The sequence below is a fragment of the Trichomycterus rosablanca genome, chromosome 20, assembly GCF_030014385.1.
Source record: "Trichomycterus rosablanca isolate fTriRos1 chromosome 20, fTriRos1.hap1, whole genome shotgun sequence".
NCBI classification, from domain to species: Eukaryota; Metazoa; Chordata; class Actinopteri; order Siluriformes; family Trichomycteridae; genus Trichomycterus; species Trichomycterus rosablanca.
Genome location: NC_086007.1, coordinates 16,268,721 through 16,293,865, shown reverse-complemented (window position 1 = coordinate 16,293,865; position 25,145 = coordinate 16,268,721). Strand labels below are relative to the sequence as shown.

Genomic DNA, 25,145 nt, shown 5'->3' with positions numbered 1-25,145 from the left:
GAAGCAACTGATGCAAGAGAGTGAATATATACATAACACACACAAAGTAGTTAATACCTAGGGACCCAACTATCAGTTAGTCCTTTAAACCATGTGTTAGTTTTTTCTTAAGGTCTGATTATAGGATCAACCCTCATGTTCTGTTTGAAAAGGGGTACAGAAATCTTGTGAGCTTTCAAAGAGGCTTTAGGGTCTCAGGGATTTCAATCAGCTTGATACTGCACGAGTTCCTAATTTTATGGATTTTGCAAATAAACAACATTTTAATATTGATATTGCATTCCAAACACCACCTAATTTATATACTTTCGTCTGGCGTCTCAGAGACCCAGGCTAGAATACATGATTAAAGTGATTTTCATGTCTTTAATTTTTTTCTAGTGTGACTATTTTATACAAACACACACACACACACACACCTTCATTAATTAGATTAATTGAGTTGGTTAACTCTGAACTCAAATGTAATTTTATTTTACCCACACAACACTGGGGTCTCTAACTTTCCTGCCTTGTTCTTTAAGGTCAAATGTCATGAGAACACACAGGTTAAATAGAAAACTGAAGTCTCATTTTCATGCCAATTATGGAGTAATTACTTTGCCATGTTGTAACCCTGTAGCAGGGATAGGAGCACACAGACTAACTGAGATGCAGATTTGACTCAAAGAAAGTCAGCAATATTCTAGACATCATTACTGCACTCTATAATGCAGCATAAAAATAATAAAGTTTAGAATACACCAAAGTTTAGAAGTTCATAAAGCACCTCTGCTAGCTGTGTGCCCCTTTTTACATGGCCTGTGTACAACTGCTCCTTGAACATACCAATCCCGGATCCATCTTCTGTCGCTAAAGACTCAGCCAGCTCTTTAGCTCTAGCTAGTCCTGTTTCAAGGGTCTCCTTACCCTCCAAAGGACTGTCACAGCATCCATTCTGACTCTCTGGAACTGTGGGGTCATGGGTACCGTTGGTAGTTACAGCTGAATTGTCTGAGGCTGATGGCTGTTGGCTTTCTGATTTGTCCTCAGGTGTCAGTCTGGATTCAGACAAAGTTGTTGAGTCAGAAGCTGGCATTGCTGTTTCAGTAGTTTTCTCGGAGACCTCAGTAGCAGCTGCTGATTTACTGTCACATGCACTATCAGCCGCTGCACTCTCAGGCAAAGCTTTAGTCTTGGCATCTTTATTGGCTTTGCGCTGCATGAGCTGGAGTGCTGCCATCTTCATGAAAAGGAGATACCTTCAAAGCACAAAATGTAAGCACAGTAAGAGACAGTCTTCATATATTCATTGTCTGCATTGTCTGTTTTACCACCACATTATCCTATTCAGGGTCGTGGTGGGTCCAATTTTCTCATTGAAAGGCAGGAAAAACCCTGGACAGATCACAAGTCCACCAGAGGGCAAACACACACACACACAAGAACATATGGCAAATTTAGTAGCTCCTATTAACTTGACAGTATGCCTTTGGACTGTGGGAGGAAACCGGAGCACCCAGAGAATACCCACACTAACATGGAGAGAACATGCAAACTTAACACAGAAAGGACCCAGAATGCTCCACTTGGGAATTAAACCCAGAACCCTCCAGCTGTAAGGAGACAGTGCTACCCACCGAGCCTTCTGAACTTTAAAAAAGCAGCAACTATGGGCTGAGGCCTAAAGATGGTTGGAATTCTGTCTGGGGTGTGTTGCTGCATGTGACTGATGCAACAATTTTCTGGGTCAAGACCTACAGTGGGGCCAAAAAGTATTTAGTCAGCCACTGATTGTGCAAGTTCTCCTACTTAGAAAGATGAGAGAGGTCTGTAATTTTCATCATAGCTACACTTCAACTATGAGAGACAAAATGAGGAAAAAAAAAAAAATCTAGGAAATCACATTGTAGGATTTTTAAAGAATTTATTTGTAAATTATGGTGGAAAATAAGTATTTGGTCAATAACAAAAGTTCAACTCAATACTTTGTAACATAACCTTTGTTGGCAATGACAGAGGTCAAACGTTTCCTGTAAGTCTTCACCAGGTTTGCACACACTGTAGCTGGTATTTTGGCCCATTCCTCCATGCAGATCTCCTCTAGAGCAGTGATGTTTTGGGGCTGTCGCTGGGCAACACGGACTCCACAAATTTTCTATGGGGTTGAGGTCTGGAGACTGGCTAGGCCACTCCAGGACCTTGAAATGCTTTTTACGGAGCCACTCCTTCGTTGCCCGAGCGGTGTGTTTGGGATCATGGTCATGCTGGAAGACCCAGCCACGTTCCATCTTCAATGCTCTCACTGATGGAAGGAGGTTTTGGCTTAAAATCTCACGATACATGTCCCTCCGTGTAGTTCATTCTTCCCTTAACACGGATCAGTCGTCCTGTCCCCTTTGCAGAAAAACAGCCCCAAAGCATGATGTTTCCACCCCCATGCTTCACAGTAGGTATGGTGTTTTTGGGTTTTTCTTCTTCCTCCAAACACGACGAGCTGAGTTTTTACCAAAAAGTTCCATTTTGGTTTCATCTGACCACATGATATTCTCCCAATCCTCTTCTGGATCATCCATATGCTCTCTGGCAAACTTCAGACGGGCCTGGACATGTACTGGCTTAAGCAGGGGGACACGCCCGGCACTGCAGGATTTGAGTCTCTCTCGGTGTAGTGTGTTACTGATGGTAGCCTTTGTTACTTTGGTCCCAGCTCTCTGCAGGTCATTCATCAGGTCCCTCCGTGTAGTTCTGGGATTTTTTTCTCACCGTTCTCATGATCATTTTGACCCCACGGGATGAGATTTTGACCCCAAGGGAGATCATCAATGGTCTTGTATGTCTTCCATTTTCTTACAATTGTTCCCACAGTTGATTTATTCACACCAACCTGCTTGCCTATTGTAGATTAACTCTTCCCAGCCTGGTGCAGGTCTACAATTTTCTTCCAGGTGTCCTTCGACAGCTCTTTGGTCTTGGCCATGGTTGAGTTTGGAGTCTGACTGTTTGAGGCTGTGGACAGGTGTCTTTTATACAGATAACGAGGTCAAACAGGTGCCATTAATACAGGTAACGAGTGGAGGACAGAAGAGCTTCTTAAAGAAGAAGTTACAGGTCTGTGAGAGCCAGAAATCTTGCTTGTTTGTTATTGACCAAATACTTATTTTCCACCATAATTTACAAATAAATTCTTTAAAAATCCTACAATGTCATTTCCTGGATTTTTTTTTCTCATTTTGTCTCTCATAGTTGAAGTGTACCTATGATGAAAATTACAGACCTCTCTCATCTTTCTAAGTAGGAGAACTTGCACAATCAGTGGCTGACTAAATACTTTTTGACCCCACTGTATAACAAAAGCTTAGCGAATACCAGCTTGTGTGAGGAAGCAGATATGTAACCGCAGCAGATTTAAAAAAACACCTGAACATGTATATTAAACACAAGCACTTTCTTAGGTGAACTATCAGGTACATAGTCATTTATTAAGCTACACCTATCATACATATGAACTCTGTGGGTATACCATTACTGACTGTAACCTCTGTTGCTCTGTACACTTCGTTTACCCCCTCCACACCAACAATTTATGAAAAGGGCCCCACAACACTCCCATTGGCCAGATGACGATCTGTACACCCACATCTAGTAATAAGGTGCTTGGTGAGTTTATATGTGTAAAAGTGACAATAAATCAAGATATTAATGCTGACAAATGATTTAAATTAGTTGGTTTTATTATAAGTCACCGTTATTAGATGGATTTTTTTCTTTTCAGCTGCTCCAGTAATTAGGAGTCACCACAGTGGATCAATGTGGTCAGCATACCCTTCCTGATGTAACCCTTCTTATTTGTATCTGAGCTCTGTGCACCCCCGCACCACAAAGGCTAGGCTTATATAGACCGTTTATATACAATGTATAATAAATCAAACTTATAAAGGAACACATATGCTTTCAACTTTGCAGCAACAGTTTAAGGAAGGCCCTTTACCATTCCAACATGTACACCTGTGCACGAAGCCCCGGACTCGGCCTCACTGAACCGCGTTGGAATTAAATGGAACATCAACTGAGGCTTTCTTCCCAAACATCAGTGCCCAGCCATAAAAATGCTCTTTTGACTGAATAGGCACAAATTCCCCAGACATATTTCAAAGTCTTGTAAGGTGCCCTCTCAGAAGAGTGACTGTAATATACTGTCCAGAAGTTTTAGGCAGGCGCAAAAATGCTTTCAAAACTAAGTGTCAATTAACAAATGCAAAGTAAATTAACAAGAGAGAAATCTAAATATTTGGCTTGACCATCCCTTGCCTTCAAAACAGCACCAATCTTTCTAGGTACACTTGCACAAAGGGTGGTCAAACCAAATATTGATTTGATTTAGATTTCTATTTTGTTAATTCAATTTGCAAATTCATTTTATTTCAATTCAATTTACCGTAGTTAATTGCTATAAGAGCATATAAAAAGCATTCCTACTTTGCAGCATTTTTTCCAAACTTTTGCACAGTCCTGTATAAATACAATAAAATGTGTGCTTTTTATTTTATTTTTGTGTGTGATTTTTACACACTTAGTCCGAATACACTGTACATACGTAATACATACGTAAATTATAAGTGAATATTTGCACTAATAGCACAGCTCGAATCTCGTAAGCACACACTTCTTTGACAAGTTGTCTTGGCAAGAGCATACCTGTGTTCTACAAAGGCCTCAATGAGTTCCTGCCGCAGACAGGCCAGACGGTGGCGATGCAGTCGAGGAAAGCCTTGTTTCTGGCTCTCTGGGTTCAGCTCCTCTCCTTCCACAGTCAGGAAGTTGAGATCAGGAGGGAAAGTGCGCAGCAGGTCCAGTATATAGTGGCGTCCATCGTTGCCGATAATACCCTTGCACTCCACAGATGAGCAAAGCTCTACTGCGGTATCTTTCTCATTGAGGACAGAGTGGCGCTGTAACTTTAGGGGACGACTGGTCTTCTCAAGTAATTCCAAATACTTGGGGTGTGACACTACAGTCTTTCCGAAGTCGATAGAGCCATAGATGACGCTCTGTTCCTGTTCCCGCTCCAGGATACCTGGAATGATGGACTGAGCGGTGACACGGTAGCCCCTGTGAATAGACATGAGGTGATAATTGGTTACATGACAAGTGGTTACTGACGTTGCATTTTTGTGCAGAGGTGATAGTATCAGTATAAGTTTCAATTTAAAGCAAGTATGACAGGGAGGAGTGAATGATACAGCAAGATATTTTAAAGAATTTGGGATTTCCTGCATTTTTAACTCTTTATCTCCACAATTTAGTAATTTCTTTTTCATCGTTGTGAATCCTCACTACATGATGGCTGCAAGACGTATTGATGGTTACATTATAAACCACACCAATGATAGAATATTTGTCACATTCCTACCTGTAATCTACAACCACAGTGCCAAGTGTGTAGAGCCCTTCCACATCCACAGCGCTGTATGCCCTCACACCATTCAGGTCATTGGTCGGTGCAGCGTGAGCAGCAGCATCTCCGCCAAGCTCTTTATAGTGGTCTCGGACATCAAAGCCCAGGCTGAAGAAGATATTGTTCCATATGAACATCTGCATGCGGGTCTCCTCACCAGGATTGATGGCCATCACATTGCCGTCTATCACAGCCATGGCACCCCGTGTAGCAGCAGCAGCAAAATCACTATGCACCTGAAAAACAACAGTTTACATCAGAGTTCTAAACTGAACCTGTCGAGTCTGTAAATATAGGCATAATATTGGTCTTTGTGAGCTTACTTTGAAAACCGCTCTCTCTCTGAGCAAACGCTCCGGCAGGTTCTTACGAGAAAGCTCTCTTGTCGTTTGCAGCTCTTCATTCCAATCTCTGGTCTACAAAAAGAGAGCACAAACATTTTTATTTTCTAACTTATTGCAGTTATTCACCATTAAATAACTTCAGTAAAGACATAAGTTTTCTAGTATGTTGTACTATGTTTTGACTCAAGAAAATACTATACCAGGCAGAGGAACTTTACATTGTTAATGTTAAAGTTAATAAACTAGAAATGTCATGACATTTGATATGAAATTATGTAATAAATATGCTATCTGCCTCATTAACAGCCTAACCCATCTTTGCTTTTCCTGTTAAGCTCTGGCGTCCCTGTCTGGATAAAGCGCGGCCGAGCTGGGATGCAGTACTAATGGCTCCAGTAAATCATCAGCTGATAACCTTAATTTTCAACAAGAAAAATTGCCTCAAATCCTCTGCCATGAAAACGTCAATGTACCTCGTAATCTCCTTGGCCCTTGCACTGGTGAATTGAGCTCACTATGGTGCTGGCTGACATGCTGTAATAATTTTCTCACCGTTTTCATTTGTAAACACAGGGAGGCCAAAGTGCTGCCACACCGACTTAAAGCTGTTCGGTGCATCCTCTATTTCGAAATTACTCACCATGTCTTTTGTTCCATCTGAACCAACCAACCGACTGAATGTGACATCTGGCGCAGATCAAATTAAACCAATGACGACCCTATGCTTTTTAAAATTTGCTTTGTGATGAATTTTTTCATCTCAGGTGGTTTTAATCCTCACACATTTATATTTGTAGCCGATTCCTGATGTATTGTTACATCCCTAATGTCTAACAACACATGTTTAATAAAAGTGGAACACAAACACAGGCAAATAACATACCTGACCAGGTATGTGTTCTTCATAACCTAAACGAGAGGTGTAGGCATCCTCCGCTCTCACACAGTCCATTGCATGATCAATCTGAGGAGCAGTCCAGCTGTAAACCTGGAATGGTGAGGCTATTCTTTCAAATGGATGTCTCTGGACTCTGTAGAACAATCAAAAACATTTTTTATACAAATAGTTGTTATCTATTCAGAATATGAACATCAGTTCACTTTAGGTACCATATCGAGGAAGAAAAAAAAAGTGTTAATATAAAAATACTATTTAAATCAAGAAACTACAAACTGAACTGTGTTTGAAGGTAAAATGGCTCCTACCTTTTTTTCTGCAGAGAGGTGAAGTTCTTCTTAAAGGCTGGGCTGATCTGGCTCAGTAACTCCACCAGAGAGTGGCTTAGAAAGCTGGGGTTGGCTGGCTTAGGGTTGAAATTGTATGTGGTAGACCTAAAAGAAAAAAACAATAAGAATAATTAGGACTACAACGAGACAACAATAGCTATGATTGTCATACTCAAGAATACATCATAATAATAAATGAGTGTGATCTGTTAGTTGCCCAGAAACATGAATGAATTCACTCTGTGAGGTCAGGTATGCTTGGGTGGCACAGTGATTTAATGTAATAGCACACTACTGTGGAGTGTTTTAACTTGTGACCCCGAATTTTAGCTGAGCAACCGACCTTGTTGGGCATCCACACAAATATAATTGGCCGTATTTGAGGTAGAGCTGGGCGGTATATCACAAATATCGATATATTTGATAGTATTTTTACACAATATTGAGAATTATTATATTTGTTATATCGAATATGTCTTGGATACCCAGGTTAACACTTGAGTACGTTTAAAATAGCACAAAAGAACTGTGCAATTCGCTCTCACGCATGTGAGTGGGCAGACTCCGTAGCAAATTTCACTACATTCATTGCACATATTCAGGTCTACCTCATTCATGGTGTCTCACTGTTACAGCCTTTTTCTTCGCCAACACAAAGCTCAACATTTTTACCGTGTTGTTGCTATGTTTCCCTGAAAACCAGTAGCAAATATCTAATTAAAAAATGACCATGCATGTATCGGATGTGTGGAAATGGTTTTGGTCCCGCAAGGATGATGCACAACATAGAAAAGTTTTGTGCAAATTATGCAGTAAAAACTCTGCAACTAAAAGTAGAAGCATGACAAATTAATTTCATCATCTCAAACATTGTCGACTGATCAGTCAAAGAAATACCACGAAGAGAAAGAGACTGGTAAAAAGCTTTCTCTGTTTCCTTTCATCTTTTCTATCTCATATTGCACACTATTTTTGTTCATGTCCTAATTTTTTTTTAGTACAAAAACGACTTTTTATTTAAGTAGGGCCTACAGAATTTTTATGTTGACAGCAACCGACCTTATGTAAGTTACAAACTGTATGCTGAGTGTTTATTTTTATTATTTTAAATAAAACTTAGATTTACTGCTTGATAAGTACAGTTAAAATACAGCATGCTCTTTTGGTGTTTACTTTAATATCATACTTTAAGGTTTTCATCGCATCATATCGTATATTGGCATTTCTCTAAAGCATATCAAGATATGAGTTGTTTAGTCATATCGCTCAGCCCTAGTATGAGGGAGGGAAGGTCTAACAGGGTCTCTTGCTGCTGCAATAAACGATTACTGGGACTGGTCCTGGCACAAGGGGACATGTCACATGGAGCCTAGTGTTACTCTCCTTTAACAAAAACACATAAGGAACACGGAGGAGGATCAGTGACGTTTTTGGGTTGCTTAACTACCCAGGCACTATGTGTGTCCTGAATCTGTGCAGGGCACAATGAAGTCAAAGTCCTCCAGCAGGATGATGAAAAAATGAAAATATTAAGTGTTAATAGGGAGCCAATTTTTTTGGAGTACATCTGTAGTTTAATAGAATCCGTCACCAAATAAGGCCTTTGAAGTGTAAGCCTTTGATAAAAGTATGCCAGTAAAGTAAATAAAGGCTCTGGATGCACTTACTGGTTGAGGTAGAATCCACGAGTAGAAGCAGTGATGCTGACATGCCTCTCCTCTACAGTCACTATGTACAGGTACATAAGGTCTCCGTGCATTTTCCTGTTGCCAGGTGGAGGGTTCCAGCCACTCATTGTGAGAACTTTGAGGCACTGTAGTGGCTGTAGACATAAAACAAATATATTTAACATTTGTTAAAGATCCCGGAAAAAAAACTTTATTAATAAGCTTACGATTTTTACTTTTGTATTAAAAATCTTAATTGTACAATTGTTTTATAAAATAATCATTACAGTAAGGTGCTGTAAAAAAAGTATGTCCCCTTCCCAGTTTCTTTTTGGCCATTTGTCCTATTTACATGTGTTCACCACTTTTTTCTCTATTTTAAAATACTTTTTAAAAGTTTTCTCTAGCTGCTGCAGTCCCAGTGCCTAGGAGAAGACTCCTATAAATTTGTTTTGCATCCATATTTGAATCTCTTTGGAACTAGACATGATGAGCTGCTTTTTGAGACCTTATAGCATGCTTCACATAGACATGGTTCTATTAAAGTAATTTTTAGATTATGGAAGGATGTGGTTAGTAAAATTAAACCTGTCAATTAATTGGTTGCCTAGGAGTGGGCAATAACTTTTTTTTTACAGGGGTGCCATACAGTAGGTTTTGAATAAATCTAAACGTTCAATAAAAGGAACGATCACTTGAAAGCTGCAATGTGTAAACATGTCTACCTGCTTACCTTCCAGTCTTTGTTTGGTGGCTGAAGGGGTACTAGAGGGCGCTCCCTGCTGCCTGGCAATATATGTTCAGGAGGTGTGCAGTCAATCTGCTCAAGTTCACCAGCCTTCTTTTTACGTTTGCCACTCTCTGCAATATAGAGAACATTAGCATTCAGGTTCAACTAATATCAACGTACTTCAGTCCTAAAGCGAATAAATCAAGCAACAAACATACCTCCAAGATCTCCCTCTGTGAATACACTGAGGAATGAAAGAGAATTGCAGTCCACTCCATTGTAAGCATCAGAGGGATCCAGACTCTTCAACAGGTCTCTGATATGACGAACATGAATGCGAGCCTCACGCACTGTGTATGGCTCTGCAAAGAAGAAAAAACATGGCTTTTATCTTCAGTGTGTGTGTGCATATATGTAAGCAATTCAAAATAAATAAAATGAGAAATGTTCAATTTTACATTACAACCCAATTAGCAACTAAATAAACTATGTCTTCTAATATACCAGAATGTATGAATAATCCACATATGAATAAGAAATATGCAACTTGCAAACAACCCATGCGCTCTAGCCATCCCAGCTAACTGTTTATAAAGTACATCATCTAACATTTGTCACTGTCAGTATAGTCAGTGTTAAAAAATTTTAACTGCACAATTTGGCACAGCCAGTTATGTTTGTATGTAGACACATGACCAGCAGACAGCACTGCTGGGGATTCAAACTGTGGCATCCCGCAGCAGTGGGCCAGCATTATTTACCACTGTGTCACCAGAGCACCCCACAAATCTTAACCACAGTTATAAGCAGGTAACATTTGAACATACCAAACAGGCTAGATGTTATTAAACCATTCTCTAATTATCCAAATATAACATTAATTTTATTTATCCTTGTTAAGGAGGGTCCGGTTTCAATTTCCGATTGTGAATCCACTGCCGCTTGCACAACCCCCACACAAAGCTTTATCGCAGACGGAGAGCCACACTAGGCTCTATGTTAATCCTCCACCCCTTCACTCACACAGGTGCCTGGACCAGTCCCAGAGATCACATATTGCAGCAGACAGAGATGCAGTCTGATGACTTTACCTACCTCAAACACAGTCAGTTATGTTTGTGTGAATGCTTGGCCAGATTTGCTGGTGGCTCTACTGAGATTGGAACTTCGAAGACTCTGCAGTCGTGTGCTAGCACATTACAACACTACACAAACCAAGCACCTAAAAACCTTATCAAAAAATATACCTTCCACTACTTTAAGAAGGGACCCCTCTTGAAGACCCTCAATGGACTTAAGCTCAGCAAAGTTGTCCAGCACGTTGCCATCCAGCTGCAGAGAAAAGCAGGTACGATGGCAGGTGTCTTCACGGTCCATCAGCACTTGGTGGATCTCTTGCACCATTTCCTGCGGAGACACCTGAACAGAAACAGAAAATGAATTTAGAAGAAAAACACCTCATCTTCTCCTTTGTATAGAATTGTGCTTGCATAATCAGGACTAAAGTACCTGCAGATCGAAAGGCTCAATGCCTGGTGCCTGAATCTTCACAGTGAAGCCAGTGTCCTGAATAACAATTACTTCTTGCTCGTTAGCATCGTCGCCAGTGTCAGCATCTCCAGTGCTGTCCTGTTTGGACTCACCCTCCTCTCTCTGGTCATGTGCACTGTCTCCGTTCATTACTGCTGTAGCTGCACCGTGACCTGCAGACCAAAAGACAAACAATAAAAATATAAAATATTTTTACATATAAATATTTTAAAAATATATTGACAATCATTTACAGATGCAGCATTTAGCACATGCTTTTATCCAAAGTAACTTACAATTATGACAATACAATTCTAGCAATAAGAGGTTAAGGGCCTTACTCAGGGGCCCAACTGTGGCAACTTGGTGGTAATGGGACTTGAACCAGTGACTTTCTAATTACAACCGAGTACCTAAACCGCTAAGCTCTCTTAACCACTCTCCCTCGGACACTCACATTTATTCAAATGTAACCAATTCTCATGTTAGCTAGGTGGTTCCTTATTAGGGCTGCAACTAACAATTATTTAAGTAGTCGACTAATCTGACGATTATTTTTCCGATTAGTCGACTAGTCAACGACTATTTATGTCATACCCTCCTCTATCTCTGCCTTAACATAACAAAACTCTGTTATGTTATTTAAGTTCCAATATCAAATTAAAATAATGACCCATGAAACATGAATATGAAACTTAAGCTTGATAGTTTAATTAAATATATCTGAAACATTAATACACAATCACAATAAAAAAAATTCAATTAAATAAGAAAGCTTTGGACAGCATTAGAAACTGTTATGTTTCAGAAGTTATCACTCTGGAAGTTAAAAACATATATAACATGTCATTGAGAAACATGTGAATGCTGTCTGTGAAGACCTCAGCCATTTGAGGGGTGCATAAACCTTCTCTTCTCATCCACACTCCATTGCTTAGTGCTATTAATAGAAAGAGCAAAAGAGAAATCTGTATTAATTATCACAAACTGAAGGCTATGTATCATAGTTTATTACAAATAGTGTACTGGCTATGCCAACTAAACCATAACAGGTTAAATATCTTAACTGAATTATCTGCTGAGCTAACTAGCCATCATTAAGTGGAGGAGGCTTATTATTTAGAATGAATGCTCTCATTAACGAGAGCAAAAAATATGGAAGACGAGACAGGGTAACGTTAGGCTATAATGTTAAGTTATATAACGTTACTCATATAAATTACTGATTAACTATTGCACTTAATGCGTTAGCTAGCTAACAAACCTGAAAAATAGCAAACTCTAGCATTAACAAACATTAACTATGTTGGTTAAAGCACAAAGCGGTGTAAAAACTTACATGTCCGGAATAACGCTGGTCATCACGGCTGCAGGGTGCTCGCGTTTCACCGTAGTGCTGGCGTGAAACCACAACTCTGCTTTGTAGTGTCTGCGTTCAGCTCGTTTCTTTGGGTTATTTTGGCTGAAATGCTCCTGAAATACTTTAGAAAGTTTTGGTCTCTATCTTTGCCTCTCTGTCTTCATAAACTCCCCGCTGCGCCATGGAGGCGATGCTGCGCCCCCTGCAGTTCCTTTAGTGCATTGCAATAATAACGACGCGTCGACAATGAAATTCCACGTCGCCAAATTTTTATAGTCGACGTTATCGATTATGTCGACTAATCATTGCAGCCCTATTCCTTATACAACTATCTGTTTTATCCTGGGGGGGAAAAAGTGCAACACTTTATATTCTGTCAATCTGAAAAATCCTAGAGGTCAAGATACAATGACAGGTAAACTTAATGTACACTACCTGACCCCTTGCAAGACACTACAAAGGCTATCAAAGAAAAATCACCAAAAATAGACTGCATACACATACCAGCCACACTCCACAGCTGACTGCTGGCCTGTCAGCACTGTAAATAGCTCACACAGCTTTCTAAATCGGTTTAAATTCAGCACAATGTTAAGCTTTGGAGCTACAGCCTTGTAAGATTTTGTTGTATTCAAGACAAGCATGTAGGTGCTGTTCAGAGTTACACTTCTTCAGACCCCCACAAAGCCACAGCTGTTACTGCTACATTATAGCCAGGACCAGCCATGGACCACTGAATGCTTTCTGACAACTGCAGTTTGCCCTTGACTGCCACCAAGGTAACCACTTAAGGTGTCAAGGCTGTTGCAACAAATGGCAGGCCTCTCCATATAAGCCTGTGATCTCAGAAAATAAATCAAGTTATTTCCTAAAACATACCGTTTAAGCAAATGTTCAGACACAACACTCAAGAGTCCAAATTCTGTTGTTCTCTAAACCACTCATCAGTTCATTACAATAGAGGTTAAAGTTGAACCAGTTAAACATGTTCTCCCTACACATGGCTCTAAATATTAAACACACGATTATGCCACAGAATGCAACTTTTCCTCCACTATTACATGAGAGAAGAAAATGTTTTTAATCATAATGTTCTAGAAATGATAAGTCAGCAATAATAGCACAAGGTAGTATAAGATCTGTGATCAGATTTGAGTTCTTTGAATGCCACCTCTGGAATTTAAATTTTGCATTAATTATTAACTTATCATGTAAAACCATTAAAACAGTCAGTGCTGCACAACTGATGTAGATGAGTGATCAAGGTACTGGGCTAGTAACCATACAGTTGCTGGTTCAAGCCACACGACCAAGTTGCCACTGTAATCCTTAGTTGCTTAAGTTGTATTTGGTCACAACTGTAAAATGCTTTGGATAAAAATCCTCTGCAAAATGCCATAAATGTAGTAGTATACCTGATTTGAATGTCAGAGTATCTAAAGCGCCAAGGAGTTAACAGTATTGCAATTCTTTATCATTAAAAGCAAAAAACTTGAAAACTTCTAAAGTCAAGCATAAAGAGTCAAATTTTTAACAACAAAACTTTTAACATTATAGAAACAGTACTACAAAAAAAAAATGTTTGTATTGGTATTGCTATTTATTATTAACAGTACTATCCTGATGAGGGTTACAGTGGGTCAGGACCCCATTAAAACCCTAGGCTCAAGGCTATCAAACATGCGGTACCCATGCCCTAATCCTGCAAAGTGCAAAACAAGCCAGTTGGCTGCAGATAAATAGAGCAAAGTGTGTATTGAGTAAGTTCACCTCCACATTGCACAACTCCACAGTAATCCCTGTGCCCTTCAGTTGTGAGTTTTGAGGCAGTCTGGGTGAAGTCCAGCTCTCTTTTGTCTTGTTCAAAAATCTTTTCCCCCCAGAGCAGGACTATACAACCAGACTAATCAGGGTTTTCGAAATAAGTTTCCTTATGTCCTTAAAACTGTCAATATCCTAGACCTTGATTTTTAATAAATCAGCAGTTGTCCAACTCAACACATGTTCATCCTCTTCATTAGTGCCCAAGGTCAAGGTCTTTCATGTAGGCTTCTCAACCAGTTCACCAATTCAGCAACACCACTCTGGACAGCAGACCACAGACTGACATGTCTTAGAATTACAAAATGTTGACCAAAGCAAACAATAAATATCTTTTCACCACCCACTTCTTAACCTGTTCCAGCAACTAAATAAAAAGTTCCATTGTTTCAACTTGTGGTTACAATTAGACACAAAGATTATCAACAAACAATTGAATCACTATACATTCATATTTTAATAATGTTCGTAACACGTTTTTCCTGGCCTATAGGATATTATAGTAGCAGCTTGTATATTTATAATGTGTTAGTGTTAACTAACAGATGCAAAAAAGGATGGTGGCTCTTGTGATATGGATATGGCCTGACCATGTCAGGCTACAAAAGGTGCATAGAACCAACAAGCCCAACAGTGCCAGTTTAAGCAGGAACAGGACCTGGGGTAAACTCTACCAGCAGCCGCTATTAAAACAGACTGTCAGGTAAAAAAATAACAGCATTGCAAGTGAATAGATGATCAACCAGACACTTGAATGATAAAACATGGCTGGGGGAGCACTTAAGGGCCATGGCAGTCAGACAGACCCCTAGCTGAGCGGCCTAATCTGCTGTCAAATCAGCCAGGACTGACAATCTTCACTTATTCACAAGATAACAAGCATATCTATACGCTTAGATCCATGTGAATAGACATCAGAAGCTGTAAAGGGAAAAGTCTAAGTGCAGTAACATATTAAAGACAGTCTGTCTCTTTATCTGTACAACACAGTGCAACTGATACAGCAGCCAGATTGATGTGATCACTTGATCAAGCACAGAAAATCTATCAGATCAACTTCCTTCTAGAAATAAAATGCAGAGCTATTCCGAGGTCTTTGTACATGACACCCCATGCATTTGCAAGCCAACTTACTGCCAAATAACTTGTATAACTTGTCAAACACTTGGTCTCCAATAAACATACAGACAAAATTGAAGTATAACGCTCCGTCTGATCAGATCGACCGTATTGGGATGTAATTTAAAAACACTTACCAATGGGATCGCTGAGTGTAAAACAAGAAGCAATAACCTTCTATCGGCATACATGCACCACGACTTTCCATGTGCAGTGCCTTCCGCTTCCCGGGCAGGGCGCACCACACTTCTACACTTACAAGAGGGGAATTTAAAACGGACCAAGTCTGCTTAACAAGACGGACACGCGTAGGCTAGTAACTTGCTGGATTTTAGGTATTGAAATAGTATTTCTCCTGATCAAAACCAAGTTAAAACAGTCGGTTATAAGTGAATTCTCAGTGTAGATGAAAGCAACAGCACATACACCCCTGTGTGAACTAGTTGATTTGGTCCGCTCCGATGAAGGTGACCTTCAGTCCAATCATGTACGCTGTTACATGTGCTGCAGTCGCTAGCGCACACTAAATATTTCTAGACATATTTATCAGACCAACGTTAGAAATTAATGTTTGCAAAATGTTTTAACTAAACATTGTTTGTAGCGGTTGTCTGAAACGACTTTATTTAGGCTTAAGAATAAAAACAATAGAAAGTTTAATATGGCGAATTACAGTCTGTTATAAACGATGTGCTACAAATGACACCGTTTTAGGCTGTATTTTAATTCACATCCTGTTCACTAGATAGTGCACTATTGAGACAGTCTCTGGTTTATCATAATGTTTAAAAGCCTAGATCAAGAAAGTATCCAGAGCATCATGCTAAACACGTCGCGGTAGATTACCACCACAGGGACAAGCCTTAGGTTGTGTCCGAAATAAGTACATACTGACTACATAGTGCACTTTTTAAAGATACGTTGGCTTTTAATGTAACGTCAGAAAAATTTTTTAGAATATAGAGCGAATTACAGTAGGTTCGAGTCCAAACAATGTACCCAAGCTGTCATAAATGACCAATAATACATTATGTACCTCATAGATAATACGGAACGTGGTGCGAATTGTTACACAACCAACGTAGCATAAGATGTACTATCAATACGGATTAAGTACGTTGATTTTCAGTAAACATATTATCTTAATTATTCGGGTTATTGAGCGGAAATTTGGTTCTGATTCACCAGCCTACTCTACGGACGCTACACAACCTTGCAAATTATTCTGACAATTGATGATTTGAAATGTCCCCGGTTTCCAAACACAGCTAGCTGATGCCCTTACTGTTAGCTACCTAGCTTACTGATAGCCAAGGTGACTGACGTGAATACATCCATACACCAGTAAAACGCCCTCCGCTTCCGTTCTTGTGTACTCCACATTTCTGTTATTTCTCGATACGAAATGACAGCATGTACAAATACTGCAACTAATCCAATGAAGATTAAGATTTTTCAAGTCGAAGACCAGAGACTAATAAGCTACTAGTTCAGAGCTGGATGTACTGCAGGACCGCCACAGAATCCGAGGAAAGGTACATGAAGAAAAGCTAACGTACCGCATGCACAGGACTCCTTGACGGGTTTCTTGTTGCTCTCCTCATGTGTGAGCTCCACAGAGGCGCAGGTTGGCACTGACGCTGCCGGCATCTCATCCGTCTTGCTAACCATGATCTTTTTTCCACAATCACCCGGCTTTAAGAGCGAGCAACAGGACTCGGTCACTGAAGAACGGCGGAGTTGATGGGTAGAGTTGACCAACTGGTTGCGTCTGGTTAGCAGGGTTAGTTAGCTACGTGCAGATACATCAGCAGGACAAACACAACTTCACATGAGAAGGACAGTTCGCCAGACACAAGCGAACCCACGTGTTTTCTCCTCCTCTTGACCTCTCCGTCTTTGTGTTTAGCCCACCCTCTCACAGCACAGCTACGGCAAGTAAGACAGGACAGTTACTTGTTTTGCGTTTAAGTACTGTTGGCTCTAACGCGAAGTCACGATGTTCCTTAAGTCTCCTTTCTCTGATCCTCATTAGATGAACATTAATTATATTGCATAAGTGCATAAAGGCATTTTAGTACCTATTGGGCTTTAGCATAAAAAATGGAACCCACAGCGACCCTGACCAGCCAGCTCCGCTTCGCGTCGTGCCAAAAACGTCATCCCCGTGCTAAAATCACAGTAACGTACGGCCTCTCGTGGCTTATTGCTTTATTATTCTCGACAAAAACTAAGAGCTTTAAATCTGGGTAGGACTGCAGCCCAGTGGTTGAGACCTTAAGTGCAGTTGCTTTTGCACACTGACATTTGCTTTGCAAAAAAGCTGCAAGTAAAAGTAAAGAATACCACAAAAAATCATGTAAAAATTTAGGCCAAATATGCATACTAATTTTGTAGTAGTACTGTGGCTTTACATTAAACCTCTTACCTCTGAAAGAATGTTATAGGACCTACAACACATTTTCTGCTTGCATACTAAGTAGCAGAGCTAATGTTATTAATTAATCATTTTTTATTAGCCACTCCTGCACTGTGTGCAATAAAGAAATACCAAAGACACAGTGCTTTCAGTGTTTTCACTGACCAACTACAGTGTATATTGAAAATATAAACAAATAAGGAAATTGATGCCAGAAACACACCTAAACATTGGAAAAAAGCCATGTTTACCAATGTGTTACATCATCTTTCCTATTATACACTTGGGTGGCTCCCCATATACATGGGCTCATTGGGTAGCACTGTCGCCTCACAGCAAGAAGGTCCTACGTTCGATCCAGGTGGAGCAGTCCGGGTCCTTTCTGTGTGGAGTTTGCATGTTTTCATCGTGTCTGCGTGGGTTTCCGCCGGAAGCTCCGATTTCCTCCCAGAGTCCAAAGTGAGGTGAATTGGAGATACAAAATTGTCCATGACTGTGTTTGACTTTAAAGTTGTGAACTGATGAATCTTGTGTAACCAGTAACTACCTGTTCTGTCATGAGTGTAACCAAAGCGTGTAAAACATGATGTTAAAATCCTAATAAATAAATAAATAAATGACACTTTTTGACAGTTTGGGAACTGTGGATAGGAAACTGCTGGTGGCAGTTTTTGCAAACTAGCAAACCTTTTCAGAACGGACCCATGTTTACATTGGTTTGACGGCCCAACGATTATGTATGTGGATGTGGGCGTACTATCATACAGAAACAGAAGTCGGAAGACACAGTATAAACAATATAGCTAGCTGTCCAGAATCAACTTTTGCAGTGTCTGTGTGCAGGTCAAATGGATTGTCATAGACAAAGATTATGTGCATGACAAAAGGCAAGTGCTTGCTTTGCTTTATCTAGATAGCAGCATAAGTCTGTCTAAAAAGTCTAGTCCGCATCAATTGTACCCTCGCAATTATGAAAGTCAGCCATGCCGTGGGCATTGATGCACTATAATATTTTGATTAACAAACAGGCTTTTACACCTTTTGATGATAACATTCTTGGTGGCCTTTATCATCTTTAAATTGGATGCCTGTTTTCCAAAAAAATAAGATGAAACATGGACTCATTCAATCACAGCACACATTATTAGTCTTTCAGTCCACCTGAGATGAGCTCAGGCCCAGAAAACTTGGTGGCGTTTTTCAATAGAATTGATGTATGACCATCAGTTGGCAATAACAGTCTGTTACATAAACAGCCTCAGAGCTGTTCTAATTCAGCCAGATAAATTAATAAATTACATTTAGACCAATTTTTAGATGCTTTTTTTTTTACCAGCTTACAACTGAGAAGGAAATACATTCCAAACCAATGGCATCAGGAGCTCAGCAGTGGCAACTTGGCAGTGGTGGGGCTTAAACTCTTAACCTTTTCATCAGTAGTCCAGTACATTAACCACCACTGCATATTAGAAATTAGAACTTAAAAAATAAGCCTGTTCTAAAGTAAATTGTAAGACTCTCTGTGTTGTTTAACATTTGTAAGGATGTGTAACTCTTTGATCTTTAGAATAGGTACATCTGTTTAAGAAGATAACAAAGATGTGAGAGTTGAGAAGGCCCCACGTGACAGCTTTCACACCCTCTTTTTTAGTCAAATTCTCTCTCTTTGTATGAACACATTGATCTTATGTAATATATAGCTGCACCTGCTTTCAGTAAACTGACAGCTGACTAAACTGAGGAAAGGAAGATGTTTTATTTCTAATTCTTGCATGCTCTAATTTACATAAAAATATTTCCTAAAGTTACTAAATAAATTAGGAAAGTTGTAATTACAATAAAAAATTATATTATAAATAATCAATTTATTAAATTACTCATTAATTTTGTAATTGAATCTGTTGGCTAAAGCCCTGTTATAGACTGGTGCCCTGCTGTCCAGGGTATTCCTGCCTTGCACCCATTGTTTTTTGGTGAAACCAGACCTGAGCGACTTTGACCATGAAATGAAACAAATGAAACGTCAAATGTCAGTGGCACGATGTTGCAGTGGGTAGTGCTGTCACCTCACAGCAGGAAAAGCCTGTTTGTAAGTTCTCCCAGTGTTTGCCTGGGAACATTCATAAGGGTGTATTTCTGCTGTAAACCCAGTGTTTTATGTAGGCCCTGGAACCACGGTAAACCTGAACAGAATAAAGAAGTTAATGAAGAATAATGACTAAATGGCAACCACCTTTTCTTTAAACTTATAAAGTTGTAATGGTCTTTATATGTAACAAAAGAATAAAGCATTTGATTAATTCAGTTGTCACTTCTTAGCTATATTAGTGCTGTATGTGCATTTCACAAAAAGTAGGGCTGGACATTCAGGGACAGAAAGATTTTAATTATGTTCCAGAGAATATAGTGGATTATTGCAAGAATTCAGTGCACAAAGTCTTATGTCCTTCAGAGACTATACAGCTTGTAGATAATTGGATTTAAGACACTGCCAAGAGAATTTGGTTGAAAGCACAGTTTAGAACTAAACCTCCACTGCTATTAGGTTTATACACATAAAAAATCTTTACACATTGTTTAACAGTTTAATACAATATGGTCAAAAGTATGTGGACACCCATTCTAATTATTTATTTCAGGTGTATTAGAAACACCATCTGCTTAAAGGAGGATGCAGTTTATAAAAAATACATCATGTTCTTGTAACTTTGTTGCAACAGTTTAAAGAAGACCCCTTTCTAGCATGATTTTTCAGCATTTACATTTACATTTTCGGCATTTAGCAGACGCTTTTATCCAAAGCGACTTACATCACAGTGTACAGCTTGAGCAATTGAAGGTTAAGGGCCTTGCTCAAGGGCCCAACAGCAGCAACCTGGTGGTGGTGGGGCTTGAACCAGCGACCCTCTGGTTACTAGTCCAGGGCCTTAACCACTAGGCTACTGCTTGCCTTCAGCTTAGCATGATCCTGCGCCTGTGCACAAAGTAAAATCCGTAAAAACCTGTTTTGGAAAGTTTGGTCTGGAGGAATTCCAGTGCACAGAGCCCTGACCTCAATCCCACCTTTGGAATCTATTGGAAAAGTAATTATTGCAATTCTCATCCAACATCAGTGTCTGACCTCACCCTGACCACATAGGCACAGGCAGTTCATGAAATCTAGTGGAAAGCCTTCCTAGAAAATTAAAGATTGTTTTAGACCATAAGTTTTAGACCATTTTAGACCATTTGGTTTTAGACCATTGTTTTAGACCATAAGAAGGGTCTTATTGTGTTGTTGGTCTTACCAACAACACAATATTAATTTTCATGGTTTTGTAATGGGACCGCCAATAAGCTTATGCTCAGGTGTCCACATACTTTTTCAATGTTTGAATAGGGAAGACAGAAGTTTTCATGTAAGCAGTTTCCAAAAATAGACAGGGGTTTAGAAACATTATCAATATCAATTGAATACAAAAAGCAGTGCAATTACAAAAACTGTTTATTTGGGGGAAAAGTATTCTGCTAACAGGCTGGTTATCGGCTCTATACAGTGAGGTGCCAGTTGAGGCAGTACGGCATATTTAATTTAACCAACCATGAAAAGCCAATCACAGTAGTACTCAATGGGATAAAAGAAATTTTATTCATGTGCTCTAGTGTTGTCCCGAAATGCTAGATTGGTATTTACAGTGGGGGAAATAAGTATTTGATCCCCTGCTGATTTTGTAAGTTTACCCCCTTACAAAGACTTGAACAGTCTATAATTTTTATGGAAGGTTTATTTTAAGAGAGAGACAGAATATCAACAAAAAATCCAGAAAAAAAACATTAAATAAAAGTTATAAATTAATTTGTATTTAAGTAAGGGAAATAAGTATTTGATCCCCTACCAACCAGCAAGAATTCTGACCCCCACAGACCGGTTATGTGCCCATGAGGCACACAAATTAGTCCTGTCCCTGTATAAAAGACTCCTGTCACAGAATCAGTTTCTTCCGTTCAAATCTCTCGACCACCATGGGCAAGACCAAAGAGCTATCAAAGGACGTCAGGGACAAGATTGTAGACCTGCACAAGGCTGGAATGGGCTACAAGACCATCAGCAAGAAGCTTGGTGAGAAAGAAAGAAAGAAAGAAAGATAAAGAAAGATATCCTTTATTTGTCATATATACATACAGTGTATCACAAAAGTGAGTACACCCCTCACATTTCTGCAGATATTTAAGTATATCTTTTCATGGGACAACACTGACAAAATGACACTTTGACACAATGAAAAGTAGTCTGTGTGCAGCTTATATAACAGTGTAAATTTATTCTTCCCTCAAAATAACTCAATATACAGCCATTAATGTCTAAACCACTGGCAACAAAAGTGAGTACACCCCTTAGTGAAAGTTCCTGAAGTGTCAATATTTTGTGTGGCCACCATTATTTCCCAGAACTGCCTTAACTCTCCTGGGCATGGAGTTTACCAGAGCTTCACAGGTTGCCACTGGAATGCTTTTCCACTCCTCCATGACGACATCACGGAGCTGGCGGATATTCGAGACTTTGCGCTCCTCCACCTTCCGCTTGAGGATGCCCCAAAGATGTTCTATTGGGTTTAGGTCTGGAGACATGCTTGGCCAGTCCATCACCTTTACCCTCAGCCTCTTCAATAAAGCAGTGGTCGTCTTAGAGGTGTGTTTGGGGTCATTATCGTGCTGGAACACTGCCCTGCGACCCAGTTTCCGGAGGGAGGGGATCATGCTCTGCTTCAGTATTTCACAGTACATATTGGAGTTCATGTGTCCCTCAATGAAATGTAACTCCCCAACACCTGCTGCACTCATGCAGCCCCAGACCATGGCATTCCCACCACCATGCTTGACTGTAGGCATGACACACTTATCTTTGTACTCCTCACCTGATTGCCGCCACACATGCTTGAGACCATCTGAACCAAACAAATTAATCTTGGTCTCATCAGACCATAGGACATGGTTCCAGTAATCCATGTCCTTTGTTGACATGTCTTCAGCAAACTGTTTGCGGGCTTTCTTGTGTAGAGACTTCAGAAGAGGCTTCCTTCTGGGGTGACAGCCATGCAGACCAATTTGATGTAGTGTGCGGCGTATGGTCTGAGCACTGACAGGCTGACCCCCCACCTTTTCAATCTCTGCAGCAATGCTGACAGCACTCCTGCGCCTATCTTTCAAAGACAGCAGTTGGAGGTGACGCTGAGCACGTGCACTCAGCTTCTTTGGACGACCAACGTGAGGTCTGTTCTGAGTGGACCCTGCTCTTTTAAAACGCTGGATGATCTTGGCCACTGTGCTGCAGCTCAGTTTCAGGGTGTTGGCAATCTTATTGTAGCCTTGGCCATCTTCATGTAGCGCAACAATTCGTCTTTTAAGATCCTCAGAGAGTTCTTTGCCATGAGGTGCCATGTTGGAACTTTCAGTGACCAGTATGAGAGAGTGTGAGAGCTGTACTACTAAATTGAACACACCTGCTCCCTATGCACACCCGAGACCTAGTAACACTAGCGAGTCACATGACATTTTGGAGGGAAAATGACAAGCAGTGCTCAATTTGGACATTTAGGGGTGTAGTCTCTTAGGGGTGTACTCACTTTTGTTGCCGGTGGTTTAGACATTAATGGCTGTATATTGAGTTATTTTGAGGGAAGAATAAATTTACACTGTTATATAAGCTGCACACAGACTACTTTTCATTGTGTCAAAGTGTCATTTTGTCAGTGTTGTCCCATGAAAAGATATACTTAAATATCTGCAGAAATGTGAGGGGTGTACTCACTTTTGTGATACACTGTATACAGATGTACAGTACAATGAAATTCTTTCTTCGCATATCCCAGCTGGTGTTGGAAGCTGGGGTCAGAGCGCAGGGTCAGCCAACTTACGGCGCCCCTGGAGCAGACAGGGTTAAGGGCCTTGCTCAAGGACCCAACAGTGGCTACATAGCAGAGCCAGGATTTGAACCGCCAATCTTCCGGTTGATAGCCCAAAGCCCTACCCACTAGGCTACCACAGGCCCCCAGAGACCACTGTTGATCATTGACAAGCTCCTTCCGTGTAATTCTGGACTGACTTCACCTTTCTCAGAATCATTTTTACCCCACCAGGTGAGATCTTGCATGAAGCTCCAGAGTGAGGGTGATTGACTGTGATCTTGTATTTCTTCCATTTTCGAATTATCGCACCAACAGTGGTCTCTTTCTCACCAAGCTTCTTGCTGATGGTCTTGTAGCCCATTTCAGCCTTGTGCAGGTCTACAATCTTGTCCCTGACGTCCTTTGATAGCTCTTTGGTCTTGCCCATGGTGGTCGAGAGATTTGAACGGAAGTCTTTTACACAGGGACAGGACTAATTTGTGTGCCTCATGGGCACATAACCGGTCTGTGGGGGTCAGAATTCTTGCTGGTTGGTAGGGGATCAAATACTTATTTCCCTTACTTAAATACAAATTAATTTATAACTTTTATTTAATGTTTTTTTTCTGGATTTTTTGTTGATATTCTGTCTCTCTCTGTTAAAATAAACCTTCCATAAAAATTATAGACTGTTCAAGTCTTTGTAAGGGGGTAAACTTACAAAATCAGCATGGGATCAAATACTTATTTCCCCCACTGTATATCAGATATAACTTATTTTGCAATCTGCTCTCAAGATCTATTTTATAGTAAGTACTGGATATCATATTAGCAGTAAAATAATTAAGGCTCTTGATTGGTTCAACAAAAAAGTTTTCATCCTGTTTTCTGGATGAATCTGATTGCCAGTCTAATTTGGGCAGTTAAAGCCGTATCCAAGTGTGCTGATCTGCTAATGTGTTTCAAAAGTTGTGGTGGCTGTGTTATGTAATCCATATTAGCAGCTGGGATATAAGACTCAATTTCGGGAACTATTGTGAACAAAATTCAGAGAAAATAGTTTAAAAATTACAATGAAAAAAAACAGTAAAATATCCATGTTTACATTTTATGATGCCTAGAGATAATGTAATAATACATACATTTACAAAAATAGTAAAAATATGGACTATATAATATACACCGATCAGGCATAACATTATGACCACCTCCTTGTTTCTACACTCACTGTCCATTTTATCAGCTGCCCTTTGTAGTTCTACAATTACTGACTGTTGTCCATCTGTTTCTCTACATACTTTTTTATCCTGCTTTCACCCTGTTCTTCAATGGTCAGGACTCTCTGAGGACCACTACAGAGCAGGTATTATTTGGGTGGTGGTCATTGTCAGCACTGCAGTGACACTGACATGGTGGTGGTGTGTTAGTGTGCGTTGTGATGGTATGAGTGGATCAGACACAGCAATGCTGATGGAGTTTTTAAACACCTCACTGTCCCTGCTGGACTGAGAATAGTCCACCAACCAAAAATATCCAGCCAACAGCGCCCTTTGGGCAGCGTTCTGTGACCACTGATAAAGGTTTAGAAGATGAACAACTCAAACAGCAGCAATAGATGAGCGATCGT

The 25,145-nt window shown here is 40.1% G+C and overlaps 1 protein-coding gene across 3 annotated transcripts in view; it reads right to left on the bottom strand.

Annotated features, from left to right (window-relative positions):
• cluha (clustered mitochondria (cluA/CLU1) homolog a) overlaps nt 1-17,049 on the bottom strand; it is a 28,510-nt gene extending 11,461 nt beyond the window's left edge. For 2 of the 3 annotated variants that reach the window (XM_063016389.1, XM_063016391.1), the window contains exons 1-12: nt 16,795-17,049; nt 10,915-11,108; nt 10,653-10,824; nt 9,624-9,767; nt 9,409-9,536; nt 8,676-8,830; nt 6,988-7,113; nt 6,665-6,812; nt 5,761-5,853; nt 5,393-5,673; nt 4,678-5,091; nt 829-1,241 (exon numbers count right to left, since the gene is read on the bottom strand). In XM_063016389.1, coding sequence (XP_062872459.1) covers nt 829-1,241; nt 4,678-5,091; nt 5,393-5,673; nt 5,761-5,853; nt 6,665-6,812; nt 6,988-7,113; nt 8,676-8,830; nt 9,409-9,536; nt 9,624-9,767; nt 10,653-10,824; nt 10,915-11,108; nt 16,795-16,906 — 2,380 coding nt within the window. In that variant the 5' untranslated portion in view covers nt 16,907-17,049. The remainder of the gene's footprint in view (nt 1-828; nt 1,242-4,677; nt 5,092-5,392; nt 5,674-5,760; nt 5,854-6,664; nt 6,813-6,987; nt 7,114-8,675; nt 8,831-9,408; nt 9,537-9,623; nt 9,768-10,652; nt 10,825-10,914; nt 11,109-16,794) is intronic. The other variant, XM_063016390.1, reaches the window with a different exon arrangement.
• Nucleotides 17,050-25,145: the final 8,096 nt, after the last annotated feature.